The sequence below is a fragment of the Muntiacus reevesi genome, chromosome 2 (genome assembly GCF_963930625.1).
Source record: "Muntiacus reevesi chromosome 2, mMunRee1.1, whole genome shotgun sequence".
Lineage (NCBI taxonomy): Eukaryota > Metazoa > Chordata > Mammalia > Artiodactyla > Cervidae > Muntiacus > Muntiacus reevesi.
Genome location: NC_089250.1, coordinates 96247698 through 96270285, shown reverse-complemented (window position 1 = coordinate 96270285; position 22588 = coordinate 96247698). Strand labels below are relative to the sequence as shown.

At 36.9% G+C, this 22588-nt stretch overlaps 1 protein-coding gene across 2 annotated transcripts; it reads right to left on the bottom strand.

Annotated features, from left to right (window-relative positions):
• Positions 1 to 2988: 2988 nt before the first annotated feature.
• Positions 2989 to 17491, bottom strand: CDK1 (cyclin dependent kinase 1). 2 transcript variants are annotated; one of them, XM_065922392.1, is made up of 8 exons: positions 17424 to 17491; positions 14870 to 14931; positions 12346 to 12502; positions 11446 to 11569; positions 9251 to 9421; positions 7807 to 7970; positions 7554 to 7695; positions 2989 to 5499 (listed from the first exon to the last, which is right to left on the bottom strand). In XM_065922392.1, exons 2-8 carry the CDS (start codon positions 14904 to 14906, stop codon positions 5401 to 5403), a joined length of 894 nt encoding a protein of 297 aa, XP_065778464.1. In that variant the 5' UTR covers positions 14907 to 14931; positions 17424 to 17491; the 3' UTR covers positions 2989 to 5400. The 2 variants fall into 2 exon arrangements, with proteins under 2 accessions (XP_065778464.1, XP_065778462.1); XM_065922390.1 differs by having other exon boundaries at positions 17388 to 17477.
• Positions 17492 to 22588: the final 5097 nt, after the last annotated feature.

Here is a 22588-nt window from a genome sequence, read left to right as displayed (position 1 = left end):
TCCAGTCCCTGAGGCTTCAGATTGATGTTGGCTAGTCTAAAAAGTTTTGTGCTCACCTGGGAAATCACAAGCCTTTTATGTTCTGAACCATTTTCCATTAGTGCCTGTGCATGAGAAGTAATTCAAACAAGAAGCCAAAATGCATTTCTAAAACTATGTTCAAATTTTAGCAAGATTTAAGATAGAGCAAATGTTCGGCTTCCCATTTGGATACTTGAAGCAGTGAACGCAGTTCATGAAGAATAGACTTATATTTTCTTGCACATAAATATGTTTGTCATGATACCAGAACCATTGAGACAAATGGCTGTGTTCAGTTGGGAAATTTATCTTTTCTGTCCTTATTATAAAGTATATATTGTGGTATAATTATTCTTGTGGTTTCATAGTTAAGGGCATTTTTATAGTAGAGGAAGCTTCAATTGAAATAGCATAGGCTACTTAGTTACTACAAAGCTCTTTAAAAAAAACTAACATTCATTAAGAAATATTCTCCCCATTCTGCTTGTTATTCCATCATTTCCTTAACAGAAAATAGCATGGTTTTGAAATTGTATCTCAAGAGAAGAAACAACTGCCTGTGGAAGTGTACTTTACAGATTTCTCCTCCTAACTGGTAAAAGAGTAGGTCCATATACATAAACATTCCTCAAGTTTGTAGGTTCTTTGAAATGACAATAGGGATACATTTCTATCAGTACCATTTTATACAACCAAAACTAGAAGCTGCAGTTAAAACAATGATTATTAACAATAGAGCTTTTAAAGGGAAGATATTTAATTATGTAAGGATTTATAACTGTAAGGGTGCTTACGTTGGAGGTTTCTTTAAAATTAAACAATTGTTATTTTAGTATGGATGGCTGTGACTCTTTGGGGTTGGAATGACAGAACCCCAACTCAAACCAAATTAAGCAAAAACAAAAAACCCACAACTCCTACACCTACAAGGGATACTGAGTAGCTCCAAATGTTAAGGTAGCTCTGCCAGAACCAGGCTTGAGGACCAGAGTCCAGGGACATCAAACCCCCAAGAATCTTTCCCTATTCATCACTTTCTTGGCAGAATGGGGGAGATGCCTCAGGTTCCTAGCCCTGTCATCCCAGCTTAGCAGTGTCAGCAGAAAGACTTCATTCTCTCAAGGTTTCCATAGCAAAATGGACCCTCATGGGTCTTATTTAGGTCATTTGCCCACCCCTTGAACCAATTACTGCTGCTGGGTTATGGTTTATCACTCTGATCCAATCTGGGTCATCTGTATGAAAAAGGAGCCAAGATTAAGAAGCTCAAGAGGACCACATACAGAGTAGTAAAAGTGGAACAGGAAAATGAACGTTGACTGAAAACTATCTCACCTTGGTCCTTTCGACCTTGAAGTAGAGGCCTCAGGACCTTTGGGGCTCACAGGGAAGCCTGAAACCTGGGGGGCTGGTTTGGACCCTGAGCTGAGAGGGAACTCCTTGGCACCTGGGCTGCACTCGCTTTACTATTTGCCTGCCTTCTTGAGTTCTTTCTTCTTAAACTTTAGAAGCTAAATACATGTTCTATCAATTTATCTTGGAAACCAATACAATGCCATGAAAAGAGAACATTGTGAAGTCAGAAAGTTCCCAAGTCCTTGCTCCTGCTTTTAACTTGCCTTGCTGCAACTTTTGGCAAATTACTTCAGCTCTATGAATCTTAGTTTCACCGTCTCTAAGATGAAGATGCCCACTCCCTTACAGGACTGCTGGGAAAAACAGGAAGTGTCGGTGAAGTACAGTGGCTGCTCACCAGAGATGTTCAGTTGTTGTTGAACAGAAGGTACCATAACCTATGAGCAACCTTAAAGGCCTGGGATTAGTCTAGCACTTGAGGTTCTAGACAGAGGGCTGTGGGGATGAAAAAACAGGACATGGCCCCAGCCCTCAGTAAGGGAGAAAATAAAAGTGCTATGAGTAATGTAAGAAAAAAGTGGGAGACTTCAAAGGAGAAAGGAACTATCAGTACCAGGAACTTTACCCATATTCCCCATTTAATGTACCTTGTAATGCCATTTAACAGATTTAAGCACCAATTACTATGACAGAAAAATAGCTAACTGCCCAATTTTTGCAATGTATTGAAGGGAACATGAGAGGATCCTGACAAAGAGACATGTATTATATCTGTATGTGTATGTGTGTGTGTGTATGATGATGCCTGGCTGCCCTGTCTGCATCCCTCATAACAATTTTACAATCCTACTTATGTATTTATATAAATAAATACCATTATCTCCATTGTACAGTTAAGGAGATTGATTCAGAGACTCTGAGTGACTTACCCAAAGCCACAGACAGAATTGGCAGAACTGAGAACCAAGCCCTAACATGGCTCTAAAACTGAGATCTTTATATTACGCCGATCCAGATCCTAATTCAAGTTTGAAAACCAGACTTGTCAGTATTCTAAGGAATGCAGGTATTGTGATACCTTTTTCCCTTCTCAACAACCAAGTCTATGACTCTCAATACATTTCTTCTTAAGTTTTTAAGGCATCTTAGAAACTCAATATTCAAACTACAGTATGGGACTGAAAAGGTCTACTCTTGCTTACAATTATATTTAACTTCACTCCTTTCTCCAAAGATCAAATGTTACAATCCTTGTCAGTACCATTACTGTCCCACCTGAGCTGTTTCCTAGATGCTATTTTTAAGTCAGAAGTTTCTCCCTCTTCAGGTACTTTCACACTTTATCCCTCCATCATTTGCTTTCTCTTTAGTCATTCAATACTCTATCCATCTTGCCCCAGACCTATTCAAACAATGCCCACTACTCTCTTAACTCTACAGCCCACAAACATATCTAAATGTCTCTATTCTATCCACAAAATGCAAAATGATCCTAGGGTCCTAGGAATATGGCAACTATTTAAATAGGGATGGGGCTGAAGTTGACCTGTTATTAAGTACAGTTTGCTAGAAGCACTAATGTAGAAGTATATTTCACCAAGAACTTTCAAGTTTCCTTTAACTAATTAAAAATTATTTTATTGTTAACCAAGTCCCCAAAAGACCTTTTATTCATTCCAAAACACTATCATTTTTTTTCAAACATTTAATTCACACAGGCAATGTCCACATATAAATTAATGATTTTATTATACATTATGTATTAACTTCTTTGCATCATTACTGCCTTTATATTTTATGTTTAAGAACAACAAATCCTTCTCTAAAGCCTACAGACAATAAGATACAGCATTAGTCACAGTATATGGAAGTCTCCTATTGGTGATAAAACACACAAACCTCTCCCCTCACCAAAGAACTTTGTACAGCCTAAAACAGAAATAGAACAAGTTAGAGATAATGCAAGATAACAAAATTTTCAGACAACTAAAACTAGATGTTGGTCCAATGTTGTTAAAGTCACCACCAACTGGTGATAACTGGTTGCATCACAATCATCTTGGGGCACTTGTAACTGTTCAGGGTAGGACGAGAATTAGTCTCAGGTGTTTCTAGCACAGAACAGATTTAAGAGCTACTGACCCAGAGACAAGATCCACTTTAAAAATCAATCAGAAGCACCACAGCACAAGCCAATTTAAAAATATGCATGAGATGAGGACCCAATTCAGTGGCTTTCCAACTAGTAACTGAAGCTGACAGAAACACTTTACTTAGGACTACACAGAGAGCTGGAGCAGAACAAAAAGTATGTCTCATTATAGCAACTGATGGCAGGCTTCTTCCATCTCATTTCCCTGGTCCACCAAGTAGGTTCTAAACTGATGAATTACTGACTTTTCAAACAATTAGACTGCACAGAACAATAGCAGTGAGCATGCAGGCTGCTGCTACCAAATCCACAAGGCCCCAAACATTGGTGACACCAATGCATCTACATATTATTGAAACAGAAGGACCAAGGAAATAATTATATAAGACACACTGATGGTTTTGTGGGGGCAGAGGGGTAGGGGTATGAGTTATCAATGCTGAGTCTACACCTCTAAAGGTCTGTAAAGCACAATTGAAAAGCAGACCCATTTCAATACTTCACAGACAGTCTGCAGATACTCCCTTTCACCATCTCAATTAACTCTTTTGTGTGACCTTTCACTTACCAAATTCCCACCATAAAATCTCTCAACAGTGTGACCTCAAACAACTTCCATCTCCAGTTGCATTCCCTTACTGCAGGCTGGCTTCCACCAAAAGACCTAGAAGAAGGCCACCAAACCTCTCACCTTATGCCCTGTTGCCAAAGAAAGTGACCCATACTTTCTCCTCAAGTGAAAAAATTAGAAGACAACAAGATTAGGTAGATCACCCATTACATACTCAATCAACTGGATCAGCCACACAAGAAGGCTCATTCCAGTCATGGGTAACCACCATGAAAAGCAGCGCAGCATATGGGCAGCCAATGGATAGATGTACACTAAAAATGACAAAAATTATTTTTAGAGACATTTCTCTTATAACAAACAATCTAACATTAGGCAACTTACAGGTAAAAATCACAATGAGCAGCATTATTAAACAATTCCAAAAGCTAGTGATCATGGCTAAACTAGTTATACATTAGAACCTTCTAAGAAGGCTGCTAATAAACTAAACTATGTCAAAATTTGCAAAGAGTTTTAGTCAGACTTGAAAGCCAAGATAAGCAACTCCTTTGTATGGTTATTACCTCTGACCAAAGCACAAGAATTCACTCAGACAAATAACTTTCATAACCTACCTAAAAATAGGATAGCTCATAAATTTTCTAAATTGTTCTTTCCTGCTGTGGACAGCCCTTGATCTCTGACTGTAAAACTTAGCAAGATTTGGCATACACTAATGTTAGTTTTACAAGTTGCTAAAAACCTCTATAAATTAAGCATCGCCTCTCAAATCTGGATAGTTCTCTCATTCTGAAAGCCTAAACATTTAGGTCACAAATTGAAATACCAGTAGAAAAATACTCATCTTTAGGCAGGTTGTATAGTTACCACAAGGCAAGAAATTGACAAGAAAATTTAAACAGAGTATAAAAATACTTCAAAGCAACATGAACTTTGAACTTAGCACACTTTCCTAAATTTTAGTATTTCCAACAAGAAAAGAAGACTGGGGTAGCATTTTAGATGGTTTGAGTTAACTCAAAAATTTCCTGATTCCTGACATCAATACTAGATTTATATAGTTTTATTATAGTAACAAACAGCTGTTACAGTGAGATCTACAAACATATACAGAATTATTATATTTAAATTCATATAGAACAGTATTTACATTTTTAAGTTACTTTTGAAATCAGAAGATGAAGTACAGATTAAGTTTTACAACAAAGAAAAGAAAAATACACAAGACAGAAAAAGAGATGAACAGTAAAAATACAAATATCTGTTCTTGACACAACACAGGGAAACTGTCAGAAAGCTACATCTTCTTAATTTGACTGTCCAAATCATGGAAGTACGGATGATTCAGTGCCATTTTGCCAGAAATTCGTTTGGCAGGATCATAGATTAACATTTTCTGTGTGAGGAAAAGATTTTTTAAAAGGTTATTTATTTAAGGAAAAAAACAATCCCCCAAAAGCCTTACTTTTCCAGCAATAAGTCATGCACTAATAATTTTAAAGAAAAACTACTAAATGAACATTCCCATTAGTTTAACACCAAACCACATAAATGTTTTACCTCACCTACTAGCTCTAAAATGATCTATTCTTTAAATCACAAATATCTTGATAACCTTTTTTCTGTAAATTACAGTTTAAGACACAAGTATTCATGGATAACTTTAAAACCAAGGCATAAATTTAAGAATGATTATCTAGTTAATTATATTTACTTTGAGAATTAAAAGGCCCTCTGAGTTATTTACAACATTCCTGAAATTGTGGTAATTAACTATAGAGGTTTCTAATGTAGCTTTCAGCAAGTTTCTAATAAAAACAAAACCAGAGTGCAATATGCTATAAACATAGCTAAAATGAGTCACTAAATGAACAATGGTCAGAAAACCTAATATTAAAGTTTATTTACACATCAGCAGAAAAGTTTGAATAAAGTTAAAATGTATCTGAAAGAAATCTTAAAACTAAATCAACAAGCCAACCTAGAGATACTTCTATCTTATTACCATTTAAGCTCTTATTCTATAGCTAGCACTCTACTAAGGGATTTGTTCATTTCATGTTACTTAATCCTGACAACAAAAGGTATGAATTAGTCCCACTTTACAAATCAGAATACTGAGGCTCAAAGGGGTTAAGGAACTTGCCCAAGTTCATAGAGCTTACAAGTGAGAAAGATGATATTTGAAATCAAGACTAACATATGGTTTACAGCAGTGATTATCAACCTGGTGAGACTGCCCCTACCGGGGTATTTGGCAATGTGTAGATACATTTGGGGTTGTCACAACTGGGATGAAAATGTGTTAATGGCATCTACAGGACACAGAAATGGGATCCTGTTAAGTATCTTAATGATGTACAGGACTGCCTCCAGCAGCAAAAAATGATTCAGTCCAAGATGTCAATACTGGCTAGACTAAGGAACCATGATGACAAGATGATTTTCATTTGGTTAACTAAAGTGGCATTCTTTGAAATGTTCAAGAATCCCAGACTGAGCCAGGAATACAGAGGGCATTTTACACCGTATCATCAATACTGACGCACAAAATATCTGAGTGGCAGTAAAGGACCCTGGACTGCACTGGAAGCATTTGGGAAATCTGAGCTGAGGTTGGTGGCATGATTATAACCTGTGAAAGAGGCCCAGAGGTCAATTAGAACATGTGTACGATGATACAGCAACAGATTTTTTTCCTTTGTTTAGTAACCTACCAAAATTTCTTTTTTGGAATTACATTACCAGAGATTCATAAGATTTAGTTCCTTCTAACGCCTCAGTATTTAAATACTGTTCTAAAATAAATTTCCTGAGGCAGGTCTAGGACAATTTATTTTATTCTAACAAATTATTTTTTGTCTTATTTTTAAAGAACACAGCTGTTTAGTTGGAACAGCAATGTAATAGAGGGGAAGGTTTTAAGAACTGCATTCATACCTTTGCTAACCTATCTGATGTGGAAATGAGGCACAAGGTGAGAAATGGAAATTCATGCAGCAAAGGCTTTAATAACCAACAATATGAAAAACTAAGGAAGACACCTATGTCTAAACTAAAAACCAGTAAATACCGAGACAAAAAAGCTGGAAAGGAGGGCCACTCCAAGTCAGTCACCTACAGCGTTATTATTAACCCTGTCCTCTCCTTCAGAGCATCTATAGCTATCAGATCAAAAACAAATCAATAAGGACAACAAAAAAATGCCAAATTCTCCTCTCAAAACCACTAGTGTTTTTCATATCTAAAATGGAATTAGTAATGTGCTTGCTTCAGTAGCACATATACTAAAATGGAGCTAGTAATATAATAAACATAACAGACATAACAGTTATATGTCTAGCTCAACAAATGTTGGTTTTATTCCTATTTCCTAGGTAAAGATAGAATTAAGTACATTCAGAATTAATTATCCATGGTGTTAAAACCAATATAAAGGGTATTCCTTACCGAGAGCAGATCCAAGCCATTTTCATCCAAGTTTTTGACATGGGATGCTAAGCTTCCTGGTTTCCACTTGGGAAATGTATTCTTGTAGTCCTGTAAAGATTCTACTTCTGGCCACACTTCATTATTGGGAGTGCCCAAAGCTCTAAAAACCCAGAACAAAACAAAAACTTACAAGTTAAAGCATCAACATAATTCTTATTATCTACATGTTAATTTTAAAGTTCTTAACAGCTCAAGCATAAATGAAAAATACCTGAAAATTCTGAAGAGCTGATCAATTTCTGAATCCCCATGAAAAAGTGGTTTCTTAGTTGCTAATTCAGCAAATATGGTACCTATACTCCAAATGTCCACTGGAGTTGAGTAGCGAGCTGACCCCAGCAATACTTCTGGAGATCTATACCAGAGTGTCACTACCTATTACAAAGAAAATACCTTACTTGGAATAAATGTGGCACATTAAATTATCTAAATGTAAACATTTATATTAGGACTGTCCTTTAGAATGCTGCATGACTGTCTCTGATAGTGTTTAAAAGTCAATTAACTATACACAATACTAAATGTTAGATAAATACTTCGTTTGTAAGTTATATTCACTAAGGAGGAAAAGATAAAAGCATACCAAGTCTTTTCAAATCAGTAAAATGCAAGGATCAAAACACTCAAGACAGCATTCACTTAAAAACCAAAGCACAATGATACTGGATTTAGGTTGACACTATAGTGTACAAGTGTATGCATCACTTACATGCTAAAATCACAACCAAGGCAAACAATAGCTTATTAGTGGTCTAGCACCAATCTCGGAGAAGGCAATGGCAACCCACTCCAGTGTTCTTGCCTGGAGAATCCCAGGGACGGTGGAGACTGGTGGGCTGCTGTCTATGAGGTTGCACAGAGTCGGACACGACTGAAGAGTCTTAGCAGCAGCAGCAGCACCAGTCTACTATTTAAACATATCTAATTTATCACAATGGAGGGCAACAGTATCAGTGGAAACCAAATAATATATATTTACAGATCCATGGGAAAAATTATAAAAATGAATGATTAAAAAGGAGCCAAAACATCTGACCAGAGGTGCACTGTTACAAGTTTTGATCTAGAGGAAGTCTTTGAGCACAAGGGTAGACAATTCCACAGAAGACAAGGTTTCCCAATAATCCTTAACTGTGATTCAGCATTCTTTTCCCCTCCAGAAACAGCAAACAAAAAGCCAAGTCATCAATATAACAGGGACAAAATTTGGTTATATTTACAAGCTTCTAAAAGCATCTGAAATAGTCATACTTAATCAACAAAATCTATAACTAGTCTTTTTCAAGACAGGATCCAAACAAGAGACAGAAATCACATGTAATTTGAACAGGGAACGTTTACTAAGCAGGATTAATAACTGTAACAGAGGACTGTAATAATTGGAGACTGACTTGTTAAGAATAAATGACTCCTTCCTGCAATGCCTCTCTAGCACCCTCTACTGTCAGAGCGTAACATACCAGCATCTGGCAAAGGAAAAACACTCAAAAGTTCCAGATACATTTTCACATAGCAGACACTGAAGGGTTACTTTGGACTAGAGAGGTAATAAACTGATACTGACAAACAGTTGAAATCTTTCTATTTTTTCTTATCGTAAAGAATACATAAAACAATCCTTCAATCACACATAACAAAAGTACCAAAAAACATACCTCATGCGTATATACTCTAATAGGTATTCCAAAAGCTCTGGCAAGGCCAAAATCTGCCAGTTTAATTGTTCCTTTATCATCAATCAATAGATTTTGAGGTTTTAAGTCTCTGTGGAGAACTCTTCTAGAGTGACAAAACACAATCCCTTGTAGGATTTGGTACAAATAACTCTGGAAGAAGGAAATATAAATTAGAAACTTAACCATATGATAGAATGATTTTCTAAATAATCTTGGTAGGCTTCTTTCAAAGACATAAGAAATTATAATGCAGAGAAATAAACAATTTACCAAAAAAGTTCTCAGGCCACTTGAGACTAACAGAAGTATCTGGGAGGTGAGAAGCCCATTTATATCAAGTATTATGTTTATACAACTAAGACAAAGATATTCACCTTATGGGCACATCTATAGGCACTCATCTCGTTTTCTTTTACTTATTCTGGTCCCTAATTCTTAAGTAATAAGGCAATTTTCTATACATAAAGTTTCTTAAACTTTTGTTTTATATACTTATAGCAACTCTAGTTCTGTCCCAAATAAGTTTAATCTTTTCCATTTCTATCTTTTATCTTTATATATTCATTTCCTCTTTGGAAACACTGGTCACAAATAAAAAAAAGAAAGAAACACCCAGAATATTATGACTGTATTTAAACAGATATAATTATGGCAAAACACTGTTTAGCAGTTCAGAGAAGTGTTTTGTAAGATACTTGTTGCCAACACAATGTAATTGACATTTGAAGCAACATGGGTACTACGGAAATATAAAATAATAATGTTGACTATAAAGTTCAATATTATAAAATACATAAAACCAATCAGTTGGAACAAATGGCTAGCCATTTGGAAAAAAAATTAAGAACCCTAGTTCCTACATCAAAAGGAACCTTTGATCCATCTAGAATTCAAGACAAAAGGAGGAATGGTAATCTACTGAAACCACTAGAAAAACACTGTCATGTACTGCTCTAATACATATGATCTTTGCATGAGGAAGACTTAAATAAGACATAAAAATCTCCAAAATTCATGTACCGATATGTACAAGTATGTTAAATTATAAAAATAACTAATGGTATATACATACCATTAACAAAAGACAAAAAAAAAAAAAGGAATAATAGAACTATTATCAACTCATTACCAATAAGAGGCTCTTAGAAACCAATGAAAAAAGTATCCTAACAGAATCAACAGCGAAAAATATGTATAGTGTTTATAAAATGGCTAAGAAATGAAAAATGTTAAACGAAAGGCAAAATGATGTTAATGTATTTTTTACATAGCATTGTTATCAAAAAGATTAATCAAAACAAGTTTTGACAGTGATGTGCTAAAAGAATTATATTACACCATGATGTTGGTCTAATTTTTTAGAGGGTTAATGGCACTATCAAGATTTTAAGTGTAAATAAACATCTTCAACCCACTGATTTCAGTAGTGAGACTCCTATAAAGATACACAGGAAGATATGAAGATATTCACTGCCACACTGACCATAAGGACATGAGTCACCAAGCTGGAAAACAACTTCAGTGTCCGCCAGTGTGGAGCTGGTTTATGCAATTATATCAGACATCAGAAAGATGGGTTCATATACTCACACTTTACATAGTAAAAGGGAAAGTAACACATATATACTAGTATATATAAAATCCCATTTTTATAAAAAGTTTATGTATATACAAAGTTGACATACAAGTATCTCTAAGATTACTAATAAAACAAAGGCTACCTCTGAGGAATGGTTTGGTAGAGATGGTATACGGGTAATTATTTTAAATTTAAATGAAGTTTAATCTCTACAATAGATTAACCAAAACATATATTCAAATCCAGAATAAAATGAAACTGCCTGCCAGCATCACCCTGTCCCAGGCTTTTGTTCTTTTATTTTACACATATCTGACTGACAAAGAACAGAATATCCTAGTTTCCAACAATCAGGCAGTGCTTTTCACTTTACAACCAGAAACACTACCTAGTAATAAAATGGGTAATTGTTAACAACCTAAACCATAGACTATGTGAGAAAAAACAAAATATTTTTTAATGAAACATTCTTTTCTTCCTTGTTCTACTTTCTAACATTTTTTCCAAGCATATTCTCATGAAACACAGGCACTTCTAAAGAGACCCTTTACATTCACAGTGGATAAACACTAACAAAATTAGACAAGATTCTTACCTTAACAAGTGAAGAATCCATGAACTGACCAGGAGGGATAGAATCCAAGTATTTCTTGAGATCCATGGAAAGGAATTCAAAGATGAGATATAACCTGGAATCCTGCATAAGCACATCTTGAAGACTGAAAAATAAAACAATTATAAACCTTAACATTTTTGATCTCTCACAAAATAAAATGGCTTCTATACACTTTCATAGTTGCAATTAGAAAAAGCAGGCCACAAGAAATCTCTTCAGTAACAAATACATGCTATACTGTTTTGGGAAAGAGGTGGTACCTTCCCTAGTGAAAACAGTAGTATTAAACTAGAATTTGAGAAAGGAACCTCAGGGCAGCAACTGAAAATTAAATGACGATACAGGTGCTAACTTGGTAAACAGCCTGTATTCCAGAAGGATATTTCTAGACTGACTGCTTCTTGCTTAGAGCTTGTCTTTCCATTGAGGCAAATTATAGAAATAAACTTTTTGAAGTATTATCTAAACTTACCAGTTGTTCACCATCTCAAGCCCCCAAAATGCAATTAAATCCTAACTTTCACCTGACCTAGCTACCTATCTCAGGTTGCTAATTAAGGAGTCCTTAAAGACCAGAGCTCTGAGTTGGAACAGTGACAAAGTTTTGTGAAAAAAGATTTCCTTGTCTCCCTTGACTAGTTTATCCTGATTTTCCAGCCCCCACTACTAATCTCTATCACCAAGCCCTTCCAACTCTATTCCTGCTTTAAAAGCCTATGTTCTTCTATGCCCAGCATTCTCAATGAACAAAAATAGTAAGGTTCTATTCTACTCAGAAAGGTTAGATCAGAAATTAAGCAACTGTAAAAATTTTCACAATGAAATTCACATGTGAAATAGCATGCGGAAAATGATTCAAATTCAGATATTATACCATACCTGACTATATTTGGATGACGAAGCTCTTTTAATAGAGATATTTCCCGAATTGCAGTACTAGGAACCCCTTCCTCTTCACTTTCTAGTCTGATTTTCTTCATGGCTACCACTTGACCTGTAGTTTTGTGTCTACCCTTATACACAACTCCATAGGTACCTGAAATAGACAAAGTAAGTGTCTGCTATGTGACAACCTCCACAAACTAAAAAAAATTTTTAAAAAGATGATTGAATTCCACAAGGTGTCACATGATAGAAACATCTACTGTGTGGCCACAAAGGAAGCATCTCATTCATAATTATACTCTCATCACTTCTGAAAGAAAAGAGGCTAATTACAACCTAACCTATCTGCAGTTTAGAAAATCCATATAGTCATCACAGGTTCCCCATACAATTCAAATTACCAGTAATTTTCCAGCACATTTTAGAGAAAAAGGATCATTTGCAAATTGGAGTGTATGTCCTGTCAAATATCCTACACAAGGTAGGCAAAAAATAAATGCAGGAAGCCTCACATCCATTTGGAAGTTGAGAATATGGATTCTGATATATGGGCTTTAGATAATGAGCAACAATATAAGGGTTCCTGGGGTGGTTGGGTGCACCGAACAGAAAAGGCAATAAGGGAAATGGACTAGTCAGCTAAAAACAAGTTCATATGCATGATATGCTGAATCCCCCAGGTAAGTGATTTTTAAGCTGGGGTTGGACAATTTAAGGGAGGTCTTGACTCCCTTAATTACATGAAAATTTTCTTAAATAGCTTTACTATTTTTTTCTATGACATCAGTGTAACTTCAAAAGCAATTAGGAGGGACTTATATCTAGGTAAGTCTACTTTACAGCTTTTTAAGAGCTTCTCCAAAACTAGTAGTATTTCAAAAAAAGGCTAAGAACCACTAATAAATAAATGATTTACTTGTTTGATCAGAATATTAAGGATGGTTTGCTCAGTGACAAACTGATGCTATATAAACTCTGTTCTTTTTTTTTTTTTTTTTACAGAAATTCTACCCAATTATCTATGTCATGGTGTCATTTTAAAAACCTAAGTTGACATAAAATCCATTGTATATTATTTTGACTAAATCTGCAGTAATTGTGCTTTGCGTAGCCAATTGATCTGGGAATCCCCTGATGGTCTGGTGGTTAGGACTCTGCACTTCACTGCTTAGTGCCTGGGTTCAGTCCCTGATTCAAGGAACTAAAATTCGACAAGTCGTTTTGTGAGGTCAAAAAATATAAAGGAGAACTGATCTTATCTGATCTTCACCATCATCCTTCATGCGTGGACCTTCTGTACACTTAAAATCTGTATATTTTTCAGATGTAAATTATACTTGCATTAAATACAAAAGTAGGTAAGCCAGTAGCACCCTCACCCAGCACACTGTTAAGACAGATTCAGGAAGATCAGTCATTTGCATAATATAGTCCAATAAGAAATTAATGATAAATTCAAACTTTTTTTTTAAGTATTCTTACCTCTCACTCAAGTGTACAACATTCACCTGGTCCTAAAATTTACTCATAATAGACACTGATTAACTTATAGTGAACACTCAGTATATACTGAATTGAGTTTTAGACATCACAAGTGCTCTTTGTCTCTCCTGACTCTTTTTGAATCATTGCCACTTCTCACTGAACTACTGGAACAGTGCTCTAGTTAAACAGAGCATAGTCATTTCACTGGTTGATTACCAAAAATCATTTGTGAGATGCAAGGCATGCACTTTGAAATGAATTAAGTATTATAAAATTTAAAAATCTTCAATGTAGGCAAATCATGGAGACTGAACAATAAACAGAAAAACCATTAATCAACAAATGGTTATAGGCTGTCTGCTAAATGCCAAGCAAGGTTCCACACCATGCATATAGTTATGTTCTCTATGATCTAAAAAGGCAGGAAGAGGTTCAAATTATTACCTGAATTCAATGAATTATTTTTGTTAACTCAGAAGAAAACCACAGAACAACTCAGTAATAACTGAAATAAGAGTTGATTTATTTAAGAAATGAACTAGGTAGTCAAAAACTCAATCTCAAGGGGGAAAAGACAAGAGAACTATTTTAATCAAAAGACATTAAGAAGACATTAACTATCAAATGAAATACATGACCCTGACTAGAACTTCAGAGAGTATATGCAGACGTACTTAAAATTAAAGCACATAATTTCACTGCCCTAACACTCTCTTCAACACACCTACAAAACAGCAATAGTGTTTTTTAAAAATATATAGATATATTGCTTTACGTGTTTAGTATTAGAAGAATGTAAGATTATTGGAGGGGTGCTGTTAGGGAGACATGTCAGAATAATTTCAATTCTCTTGAAAGGTTAACTATTTTTTTTTTGCTTATGCTATTATGTAGAGAACATGTGTATTAACGCACTAATGTACTGTTAGATACTTTAAAAACTGAATTTGAATATTGACATATCTTTGTGTCAAAAATGTCAAATCATTAAATCATTTTTTAAAAATTCTTTTATATTATTAAAACCACTCACCTTCTCCAATTTTCTCTATTTTGGTATAGTCTTCCATACTTAATCAGTGGGTATGGTAGATCCTAAAATGAGAAGAAAAGCTTATTTGATTACATGCCACTAATACAAAGGGTGCTTTTAAGTTATTTCTGAGATATTACAAGTAAAGAATTTCCCATCGTGCCTAGAGCAGTATTAACTTTCCATAATAGGACATCCCTCATGGATAGGAATCCACCTGCCAACGCAGGGAACACAGGTTCAATCCCTGGTCCAGGAAGATTTCACATGCCACAGGGCAACTAAACCCAAGTGTCACAACTACTGAAGTCTATGCACCTAGCTGGTGTGCTGCAACAAAGAGTAGCACCCACTTGCCTCAACTAGAGAAAGTCACTTGTGGCAATGAACATCCAGTGCAGCCAAATATAAACAAATTTTTAAAAAATTTTCCATAATATTAGCTATTCTATTAAAACAATATTTTCAAGGGGAAGAACTCAAGACTCTCCCACCTTTCTTAGCTTCAGAAACATTGGAAATATTTGTATATCCTATACCTGGATAACTTTAGTGTATTAAGTCGCTTCAGTGTCTGACTCTGTGTGAGCCTATGAAGGCTGCCAGGCTCCTCTGCCATAGGATTCTCCAGCTGAGAATACTGGAGTGGATTGCCATGCCCTCCTCCAAGGTATCTTCCTGACCCAGGGATGGAACCCACTGTCTGTTGTTTCCTGCACTGACAGGCAGGTTCTTTACCACTAGAGCCACCTAGGAGCTTCTTTCAAAGTTAACCTTCAAAATTCAGACATCAACTTATCTATCCGTCCCAAACAAAACCCTGATGTTCTTTACATAAGACCTCTAAGGCTCATCAATGTGCGCCATAAATACCCAAATATTTCAACAAAGAATGCTACTTGCATTTGTAGCTTCATGATACTTCTATGAAGTTAATAAACAATTTTTAAAGACATGAGTAGGGAGCTAAAATGTGGTCACACTGCTCAACCATTAGAAAATATTTAAAGCAGCAAAAGTATATTCATTTCAACTTGCTCAAATGACAGTTTTAATCTTTCTCTTGTTGTCAGGAGTCACGTAACACAAACATGACAAAAAACTTTCAAGATACCTTCATAAAGTAGGAAATATCACTAAGCACTCTAAAAGAAAATGGGCAATTCCACACATAAAGTCTATTTTAATTATACCCCATGCAATGTCAAGAACAAAGAATGTCCATATACTTGAATCACAAAAAAATGGTTAAAAAAAAAAAGCTGAAATGACAACCAGATATTCAAGACTTCCTGGTAAGTTTGCCACGGAAACACTAACTTCAGAAGCCCAAACCTTCGTTTTATATCACTGATAAAATCATATATAAAGGTTACTGAACCATAAGTTATATTGACCCTTAAGTTTTATTTCTCACATTCTTTTTCAAAATCATTCCAAACATAAGCAGAGACAAACTTTTTTAAATAAACAAAACTGCACTACACTGGCCATCTTAAAAATGCTGAATTTTACAAATGGCAATGGATTAGGATTAACTATTTTCTTCAATATCCAGTTGTAATATGCCCAAGTCACAATGAAACCGTGGAGCTTACTTTACACAAAATAACTGAAAACTCAATTTCAAAGCTGGGTTCAATTACTCTTCCACCTTTTCCTGGTTGCAACTATTTTAAATAAAGGATGTGGCTTCGTAATGCCTTTTGAATGCCTCCTCTATTCCTAGTGGCAGGATGTAAAATACCAAAGGCTTCATCCGCCCAGACACCTCTAGGTCTTTAGAGAAAGCAAGACCTGCATGTTAAAATTGATTAAAGGATTTAAAAAGACACATTTCTAACTCTCGGCGTTTCTTAGATTTCCAGTTTTTGCCAATCCCACTGTATGTAACAACCACCAAGCATAAAATAAAATCCAAAAAATCCAAGTTCTCTCGGGGTCTATGCCCAGGATAAGTATTCTTAAAAGCTCCAGTAGGCTAGGGTTATGGGAGCAGAGAAGCAAGCTGAGAAGGCCCAGAAATTAGTTCTTCCGGTCGGTTTCCTGGGACCGTCTGGGATTAGAAGCAGGCCCGAGCACCTGGCCGAGTTGCGGTCTTGCTTTCCACTCCCGGAGGCGAGGTTAGGAGCTACAGGGCCGAACCTGGCACTCCACAAGCGTTTGGCGTCGGCGAACGAAGGCACAAATCTGGCTTCCATCAAGCCTCGAAAGCCTCCTCAGCCGCCCGCGACCCCAGATTGCAATTCAGAAGCCAAAGCAATGCCAGCCCTGCCGAAGCAACCCCGCTCGGGCTGGGGTCCCGCAAGCCTCCCACTGAAGCCGGGGTTGGCGTCGCTCCACTCGCAGGCTCGGGGCCTCGGGTTAAGGCCGGGCCTGGCGGTACGCAGAACCCCACTGCCCAGAGCCCAGCCTCCCAATTATCGCCTGCTTCACTAATACTCCCCCTCCCAGGCCCGCGAGCCGGCCCTTCCGAGTCGACACCCCATAGACAAGACCCTGACCCCACCAACGCTACCCGGCTTATATCCCGCGGCGAAAGCTGCGGCGGTACCTCGTCCCCGACGCTCTCCCCTAACTTCCAAGCGCCAGCTTTGGAGCTGAGTGCGAGCAGTTTCAAACTCACCGCGCTAAAGGGTCCTGCATTCACCAATCAGATAGCCCGTAGACTTTTAAAGGAGCCAATCAGAGCCTAGCTGCCCTTAACTGGGCTTCCCGGGTGGCTAGAGCGCGAAAGGCGGAGGAAACGGCGGCTGGAGAAAAACCAGAAGGGCGGGCGCCAACTGAGTCTGAGCGCAAGCGCTTTCCAAGATAGGGTCGTCCTATTGATTCTAGTCATAAAAAATCTACTGTTCTCTCTGGGTTGGTTTTTTTCTCTCCCAATATTGGCACAATAAAAATTTGAGGTATTCAAATAGTTCATCACAAGAGTGGTACTACACGTAATCCAGATCCCATTACTTTCATTTCTGATACTTAAAGCTAGTGTATATTTATGCTTTTCTGAATTAATGAATCTCAGTCTGGGCCAAAGGAGCATGATTCTGCATGTCCCAAGGGGAAGATCCCGCAGACTCAACTTAAGACTCAAGGCAGCCAAAAAACAAAATAAATAAACTTTGTCTTAATAGAAAGAGGTAATAGACAACTAGGAAAGATGCCCTCAACAGGGTAAAGAAACTATATATATATATATATATATATATATATATATATATATGAATACGAGTTAGATACATTTTTGTCACATTTCACACACATGTGCTATGTTTTCACCTCACTTTTTAAATTTATGTAGCATTTTAATTAAAAATTAAAAAACAAAATTTTTCTTTTCTTAAATGTTAAAATATTCTAACATCAGAATTTTAAATGTTCTTGAAAACAGAAAAATTCACACTTCTGTGGGAGAAGAAAAAGATCTAAATTACACTTTAAATATTTCAGTGTCCCCAAACTCTTTCATTGCCCTCCACCATATCCTAAAGAAATTTCTGCACTTGAACATCATTCTTAAGTCTTCAAGAAAATAAAAAAGTAAAATAAAACTGGGGATAGTAAGTCTTTCCACTGACTGTATTGGGATCTGAAACAAACTGATTACCATTCCCTCTACAACTATGTATTTGATGATCCAGATTAGGATAAGGAATGGAATAAGTTTATCACATGACCCCCTATATGTGGCACAAACACTCCAAACACAAACAACCTTGGCAATTTTGTGCTCCTGGGTGACAGAATATTTTGAATTCATAGCAGAAATAGGACATTTGGGAAATCTTGGCCTGAACCTAATAACTTTTAAAACTTATTTTTAAAATCTCAAATTCACATTTTAAATGAAAACTGCCTTAAATTGCCTTAAATAAAATGAAAACTGTGTTCTAGAGAAGACTATTCTCTGCTAGTTTAGGGTACTAATTTTAAAGAATAAATATATATAGCTTTCTCTCTGAGAGGCATAGGCAAAGGATTTAATTTATATCATCTAAAAACAGCTAGTAATTCATTATATACATTTGACATTCAACATAAAGCTTCCACACTTTGATGCTAGATTTTCATTTAAATTTAACTCAGTTATCTTTCTCTATTTTTGCAGCTTGTTTTTGTTTGTTTTTAGCTATCTTTTCAAGTTTCAGGTGGGGTGAAGTGAAGTGAAGTTAAAGTCACTCAGTCATGTCTGACTCTTTGTGACCCCATGGACTGTATAGTTCATGGAATTCTCCAGGCCAGAATACTGGAGTGGGTAGCCTTTGCCTTCTCCAAGGAATCTTCCCAACTCAGGGACTGAATCCAGATCTCCTGCACTGAGGGGGAGTCTTTACCAGCTTAGCCACAAGGGTTCAGGGGTTTTTCTAAATTTAGGCTCTCATCATGGCAAATACAATTTACTGTTCATTGGGTCAACTTCTATGCAGTGTCACAAAAATAAGTCAGGTATTTTCCTGCTTTAGATGTTGGGAGTGGGAGAACACAACCATTACTCGTAACTTGCTTCTGGCGCTTACGCTGTAACTTATGCTCTAAGGTGACATGACAACATAGAGGAGGAAATTACTAATTCAAACAGAGGATGTGACATTTGAAGAAATATTGGATGTGACATTCTCCAGGAGCCCTGGAGAAGGAATGGTGAGGCGGGCCTTCCAAGCAGAAGTTGTATGAGTAAAGTCCTGAAGTCTGCCCATATCATTCAGGGTGCCTTGATCAGAGGGTAGAGGGCCCCTTAGGTGTTAAGCAGGGAAGGGAATTTGGAGTCAGAATCTAAAAGGGCCCTGAATGCTCTTCTGAGAGGCTGCTTGGAAGAGGTTCAGCTTTGCAACAGTATTTTAGAACTAGGGTACTTTCTTGGTGGTTCAGTGGTTGACTCCTTGTTTCCACTGCAAGAGGTGCAGGTTTGATCCCTGGTCAGGGAACTAAGGTCTCACATGCTGCAGGGAGGGACCAAAAAAGTAAAAATTTTAAAATGTATATAAAGTGGCAAGGGAAAAAAAAAAAACTAAAACAGAGAGGATAAGAAGGCATGTGCTCCCCAAACTTTCACATTCATATTTTGGTGACCTCCATTTAGAAGAGGGGGTATGCAGAGATCCATGGGCATTGCATAGAAGTTTTGTTTGGCTTTGTTTTGAGATACAAGTTGCTACGGACTGAGTTATGTTTCTCCTCACTCCCATCCCCTTCATCTGTGCATTGCAGCCCTCTGGTGTTAACACACCTCTAAATATGGTGTTCAGAGAAGGCAATGGCACCCCACTCCAGTACTCTTGCCTGGAAAATCCCATGGACAGAGGAGCCTATTGGGCTGCAGTCCATGGGGTCGCGAAGAGTTAGACACGACTGAGCGACTTCACTTTCACTTTTCACTTTCATGCATTGGAGAAGGAAATGGCAACCCACTCCAGTGTTCTTGCCTGGAGAATCCTAGGGACGGGGGAGCCTGGTGGGCTGCCGTCTATGGGGTCACATAGAGTCAGACACGACTGAAGTGACTTAGCAGCAAATATGGTGTTATTTAAAATGGGCCCTTGGGAGAGTAATTACATTTAAATAAGATCATGTGAGTGGAGAGTTCGCTGTGGGATGAGCATTCTTATAAGAAGGGACACCAAAGACCTCGATCACTCTGTTTCCTCTGCATGAGGACACAGAACAAGACACCATCTGCAAAGCAGGAAGAGAGTTCTCACCAGATCCCACCCTGCCAACACTGTGACCCAGCCTCCAGAATGGTGTGGAAATAAATTTCTGTTGTTTATACCACCCAGTCTGTGGTATTTTGTTATGGAAGCCCAAGCTAACACAAGTATTTTTTCAGATAAAAACATTTGAGAAACATTTGCTTGTAAATACACAAAATACTGGAAGGAGATGCAAGAAACTAATACCAATGCGCCTGTGTGGAGTTGAAGAGTGCCCAGGGCACAGAGATGGGAGGAAGGCTTTGGACCTTTTGAATTTTGAACCATTTGGGTGTGTTACTTAGTCAAAAAATGAATAAATGGATAAATGGATGAATGTATGAAGAAATGCACATATGAGGAAATGAATATTGCCAAGGCCTCTTTTGCTATGGGGTAAAATTCAGAATAGTTTTTAAAAAATGTATCCAAAAGGAAAAGACTGTTCCTTTTCATTAATTCAGAAAGTAAAATAGTAGAAAAAGTAAGACAAACAGTTTTGAAATCTTTTTTTTTTTTTTTTTAATTTCTGGGCCACACTGCACAGCATGTGGGATCTTAATTCCCTGACCAGGGATCGAACCCATGCTCCCTGCACTGGAAGAATGGAGCATTAACCACAGGCCAACAGGAAGTCCCCTACCACCCTTTTTTTTCCCCCGAGAAAGATCCCAAGACCTTTTTTAATCATGACTGAAAACACTGAACTATCTTGACTATTTCTCAGTTAGGCATTTCTCTGATAACAAAAGTAATGTGTTTTTTGGAAGCATTAGATACCACTCATCCTAAACTACTTGTATCTTCAATTTAGCATCTCCGGAGCTGAATCTCAACAGTGTTCATGGACAGGTCACTGAACAGGTGGGGAAGTGTGACTGACTGGGAATTAAAGTAGGAAAAAACTAGCAGTCAGAACAAACTGTGTTTAAAATATCTTGTTATACATTTTACAAAGACAGGACCATGTGAACACGTCTCTCAGAGTCCAGAAGGGGCTGTGCAAACTGACACATAAGTTTCATGAGCTTCATGGCAAATTGAACTCTGAAAGTGGCAAGCATTTTCATACATATTTGGAGCCAGGAGAAACTATCAGGTCTGTTGTTTTAGCTGAATATCTGAGATTCTTTTACTAATTTGAATGAATTAGTAATGTCTCTTAAATTTTATCACAATACCATTAATACCTATTATAGGGCTTTCTGCCAGAGCTAAAAACTTATAGTGAGAAATAATTCTTTAAATCATTCTTTTTGAAGAGTCACTTCGATAAACTAGGGCAGTGGATTGTAACTATCAGTAACTATCTAATCAGTAAGTTAAGGGATTAATGTAAAAATCTTTTTTCTAGTGGTATTAACGAAATGAGGTTCTATTTTACCTAAGTAAACAGTCATCTGGACTGATACAGACCTGCGATTTCATACCATGAAAATATTCTGCTTCAAGCAAAATGTTTACTATAATTGGAAAGTTTCAAAGAGCAAAGTTAGAGTAACATCCTCTTACTGCTAAGATGTTACGAAACATAATTTACTCTACCCTTCAAAATGAGATAGGCACTTGAGAGCCTTGTAGTGACTGAGGCTTTCCTCTCCACCATGAACATTAGTTGTTTGGTTCTTGACTGTGCATCAGTTTATACCAGCGATGTGAGAGTGAAATATGACAACAAACCAAACTCTATCGGCTCCACTCACCAGATATTTGAGTTTCTTCCGTTTATTTTGCATTATTTGGTGGCAACCAAAGATCCAAAGATGAATTAGATATCTGTTCTCATTGAACTTGACAGGAGAAACCCAGATTAAAAAATGCAGCAAGTGATCATACTTCTTTTGTGCTAATTAATTAAATATCTTCCTTTAGCTGGTACCTGGAGCCAAGTACTGAGAAAATACAAGGCAAAGTGATATTATTAATACATTCAGTTAAGACAAAGAGGCTGCACTCAATATGCCAGCAAATTTGCCAGCTGTGGTCACAGGACTGGAAAAGGTCAGTTTTCATTCCAATCCCAAAGAAAGAC